We start from the raw sequence: 12,619 nt of genomic DNA on the forward strand, positions 1-12,619 counted from the left end.
CCAGGCAGGCAAGTTGAGAACAAGTTCTCATTTACAACTGCGACCTGGCCAAGATAAAGCAAAGCAGTTTGACACATATAACAACACAGAGTAAAACAAACATACAGTCAATACAGTAGAAAAATAATATATACAATGTGAGCAAATGAGGTGAGATAAGGGAGGTAAAGGCAATAAATAGGCCATGGTGGCGAAGTAAATACAATATAGCAATTAAAATACTGGAATGGCAGATTTGACAGTAGATGAGTATGCAAAGTAGAAATACTGGGGTGCAAAGGAACAAAATAAATAACTACTGTAGGGGAAGAGGTGGTAGTTTGGCCTATTTATAGATGGGCCATGTACAGGTGCAGCTGCTCTGACAGCTGGTGCTTATAGCCAGTGAGGGAGATAAGTGTTTTCAGTTTCAGAGATTTTTGTAGTTCGTTCCAGTCAATGGCAGCAGAGAACTAGAAGGAGAGGCGGCCAAAGGAGGAATTGGCTTTGGGGGTGACAAATGAGATATACCTGCTGGAACGCGTGCTACGGGTGGGTGCTGCTATGGTGAGCAGCGAGCAGAGATAAGGCTGGACTTTACCTAGCAGGGTCTTTTAGACCTGGAGCTAGTGGGTTTCGCGACGAGGGCCAGCCAACGAGAGCATACAGGTCGAAGTGGTGGGTGGTATATGGGGCTTTGGTGAAAAAAACGGATGGCCGGATGGCACTGTGATAGACTGCATCCAATTTGTTGAGTAGGGTGTTGGAGGCTATTTTGTAAATGACATCGCCGAAGTCTAGGATCGGTATGATGGTCAGTTTTACGAGGGTATGTTTGGCAACATGGGGGAAGGATGCTTTGTTGCGAAATAGGAAGCCAATTCTAGATTTAACTTTGGATTGGAGATGTTTTATGTGAGTCTGGAAGGAGAGTTTACAGTCTAACCAGACACCTGCAACTATTTCTGCAGATAATTTTAGAAAGAAAGAGTCCAGATTGTCTAGCCCGGCTGATTTGTGGGGTCCAGATTTTGCAGCTCTTTCAGAACATCAGCTGACTGGATTTGGGAGAAGGAGAAATGGGGGAGGCTTGGGCATGTTGCTGTGGGGGGTGCAGTGCTGTTGACGGGGGTAGGGGTAGCCAGGTGGAAAGCATGGCCAGCCGTAGAAAAATGCTTATTGAAATTCTCAATTATAGTGGATTTATCGGTGGTGACAGTGTTTCCTATCCTCAGTGCAGTGGGCAACTGGGAGGAGGTGCTCTTATTCTCCATGAACTTTAAAATGTCCCAGAAATGTTTTGAGTTTGTGTTGCAGGAAGCACATTCCTGCTTGAAATAGCTAGCCTTGGCTTTTCTAACTTCCCTGAAAAGTTGCATTTCACGGGGCTGTTCGATGCTAATGCAGAACACCACAGGATGTTTTTGTGTTGGTTAAGGGCAGTCCGGTCTGGAGAGAACCATGGGCTGTATCTGTTCCTGGTTCTAAATTTCTTGAATGGGGCATGCTTATTTAAGATGGTGATGAAGGCATTTTTAAAGAATAACCAGGCTTCCTCTACTGACGGGATGAGGTCAATATCCTTCCAGGATACCCGGGCCAGGTCAATTAGAAAGGCCTGCTCGCTGAAGTGTTTCAGGGAGCGTTTGATATTGATGAGTGGAGGTTGTTTGACCGCTGACCCATTACGGATGCAGGCAATGAGGCAGTGATCGCTGAGATCTTGGTTGAAAACAGCAGAGGTGAATTTAGAGGGCAAGTTGGTTAGGATGATATCTATGAGGGTGCCCGTGTTTACGGTTTTGGGGTTGTACCTGGTAGCTTCATTGATAATTTGTGTGAGATTGAGGGCATCAAGCTTAGATTGTAGGATGACCGGGGTGTTAAGCATGTCACAGTTTAGGTCACCGAGCAGCACGAGCTCTGAAGATAGAATGGGGGGCAATCAGTTCACATATGGTATCCAGAGCACAGCTGGGGGCAAAGGGTGGTCTATAGCAGGCGGCAACGGTGAGAGACTTGTTTTTAGAGAGGTGGATTTTTAAAAGTAGAAGTTTAAATTGTTTGGGTACAGACCTGGATAGTAGGACAGAACTCTGCACGCCATCTCTGCAGTAGATTGCAACAACGCCCCCTTTGGCCGTTCTATCTTGTCTGAAAATGTTGTAGTTAGGGATGGAGATTTCATAGTTATTGGTGGTCTTCCTAAGCCAGGATTCAGACACGGCTGAGACATCCGGGTTGGCAGAGTGTGCTAAAGCAGTGAATAAAACAAACCTGGGGAGGAGGCTTCTAATGTTAACATGCATTAAACCAAGGCTTTTACGGTTACAGAAGTCATCAAAAGAGAGCACCTGGGGAATAGGAGTGGAGCTAGGCATTGCAGGGCCTGGATTCACCTCTACATCGCCAGAGGAACAGAGGAGGAGTAGGATAAGGGCATGGCTAAAAGCTATGAGAATTGGACGTCTAGGATGTCCGGAACAGAGAGTAAAAGGAGCAGGTTTCTGGGGGAGATAAAATAGATTTAAGGTATAGTGTACAGACAAAGGTATGGTAGGATGTGAATACAGTGGAGGTAAACTTAGGCATTGAGTGATGATGAAAGAGATATTGTGTCTAGAAACATAATTGAAACCAGGTGATGTCATCGCATGTGTGGGTGGTGGAACTGAAGGGTTGGATAAGGTATAATGAGAAGGGCAAGAGGCTCTACAGTGAAATAAGCCAATAAATGCTAACCAGAACAGCAACAACAAAAAACATCCGCACCACATTTGGTGAGGCGGGTTGCAGGAGAGTGTTTTGAAGTTGAGTTTTTAGAAAAAAAATATATAAAAAGTTACGTGAAGAAAAATACATAAAATATATATACACGGGACAAGACGAGGACAACGGACATCTGATTGCTACACCATCTTGGAAAATAATCTTAGTCTTAGGTCAGTTAGGATCACCACTTTATTTTAAGAATGTGAAATGTCCGAATAATAGTAGAGAGAATGATCTATTTCAGCTTTTATTTCTTTCATCACATTCCTAGTGGGTCAGAAGTTTACATACACTCAATTAGTAGTTGGTACCTTTACCTTTAAATTGTTTAACTTGGGTCAAGCTATTCAGGTAGCCTTCCACAAGCTTCCCAAAATAAGTTGGGTGAATTTTGGCCCATTCCGCCTGACAGAGCTGGTGTAACTGAGTCAGGTTTGTAGGCCTCCTTGCTCGCACACGCTTTTTCGGTTCTGCCCACACATTTTCTATAGGCTTGATGTCAGGGCTTTGTGATGGTCACTCCAATACCTTGACTTTGTTGTCCTTAAGCCATTTTGCCACAACTTTGGAAGTATGCTTGGGGTCATTGTCCATTTGGAAGACCCATTTGTGACCAAGCTTTAACTTCTTGACTGATGTCGTGAGATGTTGCTTCAATAAACATTCGACTTCTACTGCACATCTTGCTGCAAAGCAGAATATTCCAACTTTACTCAGCAATATGGAAAAAAGATCTGACTATTGACATGTCTTCACTTGTATGGGTTTGGGTGTCCCCTAAATTCATCTTTGATAAATCTCTGTCCTTTCACCTCCCAGGCCTCATTGGAAGGTGACGGTGCCTCCACATCCAAGCTTCTCCAAGAGCTCCAGGAGGTCCGAGACGAGGCAGCCGCTACCAAAGGACACCTGAACAGCTTCAAAGAGTGCAGCGAGAAACTCAAGGCCGAACTCCAAGTCCGTGACCTGTCAATCGCTCAGCTCAAAGAGGAGCAACAACAGCTCAGAGTAGCCTTGGCGAAATCCGCGGAGTCACTGTCAACACTATCCCCAGTATCACCATCTCAGTCTCCCTCACTCGATCAGCAGCAGCAAGCACCACCCTCCCATCCAAAAAAGAAAGGCAGCAAACCGCAAAACCAACGCCAGGGGTCCAAGGGAAAAATGGCTGCCAAAGACAAACCATCGCTCTCCAGGAAGAACTCTGCCGCGGCAAACCAAAAGTCTTCCGACAAATTGTCCGGTCAATCATCTGATCTTAGTGGATCTCAACGTCCGCCACATACAGACGCTGGCACCCAGACGGAGACATTTTCCTCCCAGACATCTGGCCAGCCCAGATCTGTTTCAGAGGAGGAAGAGGTGGAGGAGATGATCGGGGAGTACCAGGAGAAGATCGTACAGATGCAGGAGCTGCATGCGGCAGAGATCCTGGACATGGAGGCCCGGCACATCGCAGAGAGCGAGGCCCTGAAGCGGGACAATCAAATACTGGAGGAGGAGTGCAAGGCTCTCAAGACCGTCATCGATAAGCTGCAACGCTCCCACGAAGTAAGTCCATTGGACGACATCAAATCAAACCTTTTGTCACATGCGCCGAATGCAACATGTGTAAGCCCTAATCCAACAGTGCAATTCAAGAAAGAGTTAAGAAAACATTTACCAAGTAAACTAAAAGATTATAAAAAAGTAACACAATTAATTAACATCGAGGCTATATGCAGGGGATACTGGTACAGAGTCCATGTGCAGGGGTACAGGTTAGTCAAGGTAATTTGTACATGTAAGTAGGGGTGAAGTGACTATGAATAGATAATAAACAGCGAGTTGCAGCAGTGTAAAAAAACTAATAGAGGGGGTGTCAATGTAAATAATCTGGTGGCCATTTGATTAATTGTTCAGCAGTCTTATGGTTTGGAGGTAGAAGCTGTGACTGGAGTCTTTTACCATTTTTTGGGCTTTCCTCTGACATGTCCTGGATGGCAGGAAGCTTGGCCCCAGTGATGTACTGGGCCGTACGCACTACCCTCTGTAGCGTCTTACGGTCAGTTGCCGAGCAGTTACCATACCAGGCGGTGATGCAACCGGTCAGGATGTTCTCGATAGTGCAGCTGTAGAACTTTTTGAGGATCTGGGGACCCATGCCAAATCTTTTCAGTCTCCTGAGGGGAAAAAGGTGTTGTCGTGCACTCTTCACAACATCCCAGCAGAAACCCGGTTTCAGTCTGTTTTCTTCTGTTTGGTGCCTAATTTAACATGACCCACATGATTTAACATGATGAGCTTGACATTTTTATGGGGGAGTAGGCCGTTTTGGAACTCAAACTCTTCTGTATACTGACCTGGTTTCATGCCCTCTAGGCCCCCTCATCGAGACCAGAGCATCCCGCAGGATCGCAATTCAAAGACGGCTACACCAGTGGTAAGTTAATGTAGTGTCACATATCCCACCTCCATGCCGAATTGTTCTTGGGGTCACGTGTTTTCCCTAGTAATCACAATACCCTAGGCCAGGGATCATCAACTAGATTCAGCTGCAGGACAATGTTTTCTGAAGCGGATGGTCAGGGGTCCGGAACATAATTACAAATAATTTGTTGACTGCAAATTGACCTCAAGTAGCCGAAACAGATATGTTTGACAAAAAACATAATAATTTCAAACCTTGATTACATTTGTATACGATCATGTGTCTCCCTGTTATGCGTAGGAATACTTGGGAACAGTATAAAACCACCCGTTAGCTAAATTCGCCCCCAGTTGGGGAACCCTGCCCTAGCCTATATAACACTTTCACCATTTTTGGACAGAGTAACCTAACCTTTACACAAATGCAAAGTAATATATATAGCTTACGCTCAGTCATGGTTGCGTCAACCCCCCTCATGCAGACCAAGGAGCATCATAAGCCACCCTGGCTTCATCCTGTCATTATCTGCACGTGGGCTGTTGTCTTAACCCCACCCTGGCTTAGTTTCCCAGATGCAAGGAGGATTTTGAGACAATGAGGGATTTTTCTACTCCTAAGCTTTCTCTAGTAAAACACATTCTTGGCTATGTAATGCAGAATTTAACTAATTTGTCAGCTCAAGCCATCTCCAGTGACCATACGCCCAGATTAGCTGCAAGGAACTAGAGTGGCACCCATGAAAATGAACGCTAACAGGACAGAAATGGTTAAATATTAATTGTTAACCATTAATATTAAAAAAAGGTAAATACGTAATGTTTTTATCACAACACTCTTGGCATTCTCTCAACCAGCTTCATGAGGTAGTCACCTGGAATGCATTGCAATGTGTGCCTTGTTAAGTTCATTTGTGGAATTTCTTTAATGCGTTTGAGCCAATCAGTTGTGTTGTGACAAGGTAGGGGGATATACAGAAGATAGCCCTATTTGGTAAAAGACCAAGTCCATATTATGGCAAGAACAGCTCAAATAAGTAAAGAGAAACAACAGTCTATCACTACTTTATGACATGAAGGTCAGTCAATACTGAAAATTTCAAGTTTCTTCAAGTGCAGTCGCAAAAACCATCAAGCACTATGATGAAACTGGCTCTCATGAGGACCTCCACAGGAATGAAAGACCCAGAGTTACTTCTTCCGCAGAGGATAAGTTCATTAGAGTTACCAGCCTCAGAAATTGCAGCCCAAATAAATGCTTCACAGAGTTCAAATAACAGACGCATCTCAACATCAGCTGTTCAGAGGAGACTGTGTGAATCAGGCCTTCATGGTCGAATTGCTGAATAAAATCTCTACTAAAGGACACCAATAAGAAGAAGAGACTTGCTTGGACCAAGAAACATGAGCAATGGACATTAGACAGGTGGAAATTTGTCCTTTTGGTCTGGAGTCCATTTAGAGATTTTTGGTTCCAACAGCCGTGTCTGTGATCAGCGGTGTGGGTGAACGGGTGATCTCCGCATGTCTATTTCCCACCGTAAAGCATGGAGGGGGAGGTGTTATGGTGTGGGGGTGCTTTGCTTGTGACACTGTGATTTATTTAGAATTCAAGGCACACTTAACCAGCATGCCTACCACAGAAATCTTCAGCGATTCGCCATCCCATCTGGTTTGGGCTTAGTGGGACTATTATTTGTTTTTCCAACTAGACAATGACCCAACACACCTCCAGGCTCTGTAAGGGCTATTTTACCAAGGAGGAGAGCGATGGTGCTGCACCAGATAACCTGGCCTCCACAATCACCCGACCTAAACCATATTGAGATGGTTTGGGATGAGTCGGAACGCAGAGTGAAGGAAAAGCAGCCAACAAGTGCTCATCATATGTGGGAACTCCTTCATCATAGTTGGAAAACCATTCCAGGTGAAGCTGGTTGAGAGGATGCCAAGAGTGTGCAAAGCTGTCATCAAGGCAAAGGGTGGCTATTTGAAGAATCTCAAATATAAAATATATATTTTGATTTGTGTAACACTTTTTTGGTGATTCCATGATTCCATATGTGTTATTTTATACACTGCTCAAAAAAATAAAGGGAACACTTAAACAACACAATGTAACTCCAAGTCAATCACACTTCTGTGAAATCAAACTGTCCACTTAGGAAGCAACACTGATTGACAATACATTTCACATGCTGTTGTGCAAATGGAATAGACAACAGGTGGAAATTATAGGCATTTAGCAAGACACCCCCAATAAAGGAGTGGTTCTGCAGGTGGGGACCACAGACCAGTTCTCAGTTCCTATGGTTCCTGGCTGATGTTTTGGTCAATTTTGAATGCTGGCGGTGCTTTCACTCTAGTCGTAGCATGAGACTGAGTCTACAACCCACACAAGTGGCTCAGGTAGTGCAGCTCATCCAGGATGGCGCATCAATGCGAGATGTGGCAAGAAGGTTTGCTGTGTCTGTCAGCGTAGTGTCCAGAGCATGGAGGCGCTACCAGGAGACAGGCCAGTACATCAGGAGACGTGGAGGAGGCCGTAGTAGGGCAACAACCCAGCAGCAGGACCGCTACCTCCGCCTTTGTGCAAGGAGGAGCACTGCCAGAGCCCTGCAAAATGACCTCCAGCAGGGCACAAATGTGCATGTGTCTGCTCAAACAGTCAGAAACAGACTCCATGAGGGTGGTATGATGGTCCGACGTCCACAGGTGGGGGTTGTGCTTACAGCCCAACACCGTGCAGGACGTTTGGCATTTTCCAGAGAACACCAAGATTGGCAAATTCGCTACTGGCGCCCTGTGCTCTTCACAGATGAAAGCAGGTTCACACTGAGCACATGTGACAGACGTGACAGTCTGGAGACGCCATGGAGAATGTTCTGCTGCCTGCAACATCCTCCAGCATGACCGGTTTGGCAGTGGGTCAGTCATGGTGTGGGGTTGCATTTCTTTGGGGGGCCGCACAGCCCTCCATGTGCTCGCCAGAGGTAGCCTGACTGCCATTAGGTACCGAGATGAGATCCTCAGAACCCTTGTGAGATATGTTGGTGTGGTTGGCCCTGGGTTCCTCCTACTGCAAGACAATGCATGTGAGACATGTGGCTGGAGTGTGTCAGCAGTTCCTGCAAGAGGAAGGCATTGATGCTATGGACTGGCCCACCCGTTCCCCAGACCTGAATCCAATTGAGCACATCTGGGACATGTCTCGCTCCATCCACCAACGCCACGTTGCACCACAGACTGTCCAGGAGTTGGCAGATGCTTTAGTCCAGGTCTGGGAGGAGATCCCTCAGGAGACCATCCGCCACCTCATCAGGAGCATGCCCGGGCATTGTAGGGAACCTCATTTTGACTTGTTTTAAGGACATTACATCAAAGTTGGATCAGCCTGTAGTGTGGTTTTCCACTTTGATTTTGAGTGTGACTCCAAATCCAGACCTCCATGGGTTGATAAATTTGATTTCCATTGATCAATTTTGTGTGATTTTGTTGTCAGCACATTCAACTATGTAAAGAAAAAAGTATTTAATAAGAATATTTCATTCATTCAGATCTAGGATGTGTTATTTTAGTGTTCCCTTTATTTTTGTTGAGCAGTGTAGTTTTGATGTCTTCCCTATTATTCTACAATGTAGAAAATAGTAAAAGTAAAGAAAAGTCCTTGAATGAGTAAGGTGTTGTAAAAATGTTGACCGATTGATTATAGAAAAGTATGTGGACACACCTTCAAATCTGTGGATTTGGCTATTTCAGCCACACCCGTTGCTTACAAGTGTATAAAATCAAACACACAGCCTTGCAATCTCCATAGACAAACATTGGCAGGAGAATGGCCTTACTGAAGAGCTCAGGATGTCACCTTTCCAACAAGTCAATTCGTCAAATTTACACCCTGCTAGAGCTGCACCGGTCAACTGTAAGTGCGGTTATTGTGAAGTGGATGCGTCTAGGAGCAACAACGGCTCAGCAGTGACATGGCAGGCCACACAAGCTCACAGTATGGGACCGACGCGTAGCACGTAAATATTGTTTGTCCTCGGTTGCAACACTCACTACCGAGTTCTAGTCTTCCCCTGGAAGCAACATCAGCATAAGAACTGTTCGTCGGTTGCTTCATGAAATGGGTTTCCATGGCCAAGCAGCTGCACACAAGCCTAAGATCACCATGCACAATGCCAAGTGTTGGCTTGCTACCATTGGACTCTGGAGCAGTGGAAACACGTTCTCTGGAGTGATGAATCACGCTTCACCATCTGGCAGTCTGATGGACGAATCTGGATTTGGCGGATGCCAGGTGAACGCTACCTGCTACCTGCCCCTATGAATAGTGCCAACTGTAAAGTTTGGTGGATGAGAAATAATGGTCTGGGTCTTTCATGGTTTGGGCTAGGCCCCTTAGTTCCACGTAAAGGGGAATCTTAACGCTACAGCATACAGTGACATTCTAGACAATTCTGCGCTTCCAACTTTGTGCCAACAGTTTTGGGAATTCCCTTTCCTGTTTCAGCATGACGAAGCGAGGTCCAGAAGTAGTTTGTCGCGATCGATGTGGAAGAACTTGACTGGCATGCACAGAGCCCTGAACTCAACCCCATCGAACACCTGTGGGATGAATTGGAATGCAGACTGCGAGCCAGACTTAGTCACTCAACATCCGTGCCTGACCTCACTAATGCTCTTGTGGCTGTCCCTGTAGCAATGTTCCAACATCTAGTGGAAAGCCTTCTCAGAAGAGTGGAGGCTGTTATAGCAGCAAAGGATGGACCAACTCCATATTAATGCCCATGAGATGAGATGTTCGACGAGCAGGTGTCCACATACTTTTTTCGTCATATAGTGTATATACCATACTGTTTCAACAAACACAGAATTTGTTAGTCATGGCATGACTCTTTTGAGTTGATGCACATGTTTTCTGCTGTTCATAATGATTGATGCTTTGCCCATTCAAAGAAAGTGTTTTGCTTCCATTGATATGCAATGTTAACCTTGTGTGTAACCTATTGCAGACAGCAGTTCTGAATGGAGTCAGCGGACAGGCTACGACCTGCCTAACCTGCAGCAGGAGTTCAGGACCACACCAGAGGGAGCCAGAAAAGAGACAGACGATGCACTGCCTGACCGAATTAAGGTACAAGAACTGCACTTGGCAATGTAAAGTTAAGCAATCAAATGAATTTATAAAGCCCTTTTTACATGTCACAAAGTGACAATGTCACAAAGTGCTATACAGTGCTATACAGAAACCCAACCTAAAACCCCAATCAGCAAGCAATGCAGATGTAGAAACACGGTGGATAGGAAAAACTCCCTAGAAAGGCAGTAGCCTTGGAAGAAACCGAGAGAGGAACCAGGCTCTGAGGGGAGGCCAGTCCTCTTCTGGCTGTGCCGGGTTGAGATTATAACAGAGCATGGCCAAGATGTTCAAACGTTCATAAATGACCAGCAGGGTCAAATAATAATCACAGTGGTTGTAGAGGGTGCAACCGGTCAGCACCTCAGGAGTAAATGTCAGTTGACTTTTCATAGACAATCATTCAAAATTAGAGACAGCGAGTGCGGTAGAGGGAGTCGGAAAAACATCAGGTCTGGGACAAGGTAGCATGTCCGGTGAACAGGTCAGGGTGCCGTAGCTGCAGGCAGGACAGTTGAAACTTTAGCAGCAGCATGACCACGTGGACTGGGGACAGCAAGGAGTCATCAGGCCAGGTCGTCCTGAAGCATGGTCCCAGGGCTCAGGTCCTCCGGGAGGGAGGGGGTGAGGACACCGGATAAGACAGGAGAAATACTCCAGATAAAGCAGACTGACCCTAGCCCCCCGACACAAACTATCGCAGCATAAATACTGGCGGCTGAGACAGGAGGGTCGGGGAGACCCTGTGGCCCTGTCCGACGATTCCCCCGGACAGGGCCAAACAGGCATGTTATAACCCCACCCACTTTGCCGAAGCACAGCCCCCACACCACTAGAGGGATATCTTCAAACCACCAATTTACTACCCTGAGACAAGGCTGAGTGTAGCCCACAAATATCTCCCCTACGGCATGAACACAAGGGGTGCGCCAACCCGGACAGGAACATCACGTCAGTGACTCAACCCACTCAAGTGACGCACCCCTCCTAGGGACGGCATGGAAGAGCACCAGCGACTCAGGGTTAGAGTCAGAGAATCCCAGTGGAGAGAGGGGAACCAGCCAGGCAGAGACACCAAGGGCGGGTCATCGCTCCAGTGCCCTTCACCCTCACACCCCTGGGCCAGACTGCACTCATAGGACCTACTGAAGAGATGCGTCTTCAATAAAGACTTAGTGTCTTGCTTAAGTATTCATCACCCTTTGCATTTTTCCTATTTTGTTGCATTACAACCTGTAATTTAAATTAATTTTTATTTGGATATCATGTAACGGACCTGCACAAAATAGTCCAAATTGGTGAAGTGAAATGAAAAAAATAACTGGTGCGTGCATATGTATTCGCCCCCTTTGCTATGAAGCCCTTAAATAAGATCTGGTGCAACCTTCAGAAGTCACAAAATGTATATATCACACAGGTGGACATTATTATAAACCTGTTCTGAGAGGCCCCAGAGTCTGCAACACCACTAAGCAAGGGGCACCACCAAGCAAGCGGCACCATGAAGACCAAGGAGCTCTCCAAACAGGTCAGGGACAAAGTTGTGCTGAAGTACAGATCAGATCAGGGTTGGGGGTTTAAAAAATATCCAAAACTTTTAACATCTCATGGAGTACCATTAAATTCATTTATAAATCAAATGGAAAGAATATGGCACCACAACAAACCAGTCAAGAGAGGGCGACCCACCAAAACTCACGGACCAGGCAAGAACGGCATTAATCAGAGCGGCAGCAAAGGGACCAAAGATAAAGCTGCAAAGCTCCACAGCGGAAAATTGGAGTATCTGTCCATAGGACCACTTTAAGCTGTACACTCCACGGAGCTGGGCTTTATGGAAGAGTGGCCAGAAAAAAAGCCATTGCTTATGCCCCAAAAGGCATGTGGGAGACTCTCCAAACATATGGAAGAAGGTACTCTGGTCAGATGAGACTAAAATGTAGCTTTTTGTCCATCAAGGGAAATGCTATGTCTGCCTCAAACCCAACACCTCTTATCACCCCGAGAATACCATCCTCACAGGGAAGCATGGTGATGGCAGCATCATGCTGTGGGATGTTATTCTTCGGCAGGGACTGGGAAACTGGTCAGAATTGAAGGAATGATGGGTGGTGCTAAATACAGGGAAATTCTTAAGGGAAACTTGTTTCTGTCTTTCAGAGATTTGAGACTGGGACGGAGGTTCACCTTCCAGCAGGACAATGACACTAAGCATACTGCTAAAGCAACACTCGAGTGGTTTAAGGGGAAACATTTAAATGTTGGAATGGCCTAGTCAACGCCCAGACCTCAATCCAATTGAGAATCTGTGGTATGACTTAA

The 12,619-nt window shown here is 45.9% G+C and overlaps 1 protein-coding gene across 7 annotated transcripts in view; it reads left to right on the forward strand.

The window, feature by feature from the left end:
- The window catches only part of LOC115128484 (A-kinase anchor protein 9-like), a 138,620-nt gene that overhangs the window by 115,544 nt on the left and 10,457 nt on the right, over positions 1-12,619 (forward strand). For all 7 annotated transcript variants that reach the window (XM_029658349.2, XM_029658347.2, XM_029658350.2 and 4 more), the window contains 3 exons: positions 3,571-4,302; positions 5,113-5,173; positions 10,173-10,294. In XM_029658349.2, the coding sequence (XP_029514209.2) occupies positions 3,571-4,302; positions 5,113-5,173; positions 10,173-10,294 (915 nt within the window). The remainder of the gene's footprint in view (positions 1-3,570; positions 4,303-5,112; positions 5,174-10,172; positions 10,295-12,619) is intronic.

The sequence above is a fragment of the Oncorhynchus nerka genome, linkage group LG4, assembly GCF_034236695.1.
Source record: "Oncorhynchus nerka isolate Pitt River linkage group LG4, Oner_Uvic_2.0, whole genome shotgun sequence".
In the NCBI taxonomy this organism is placed as follows: Eukaryota; Metazoa; Chordata; class Actinopteri; order Salmoniformes; family Salmonidae; genus Oncorhynchus; species Oncorhynchus nerka.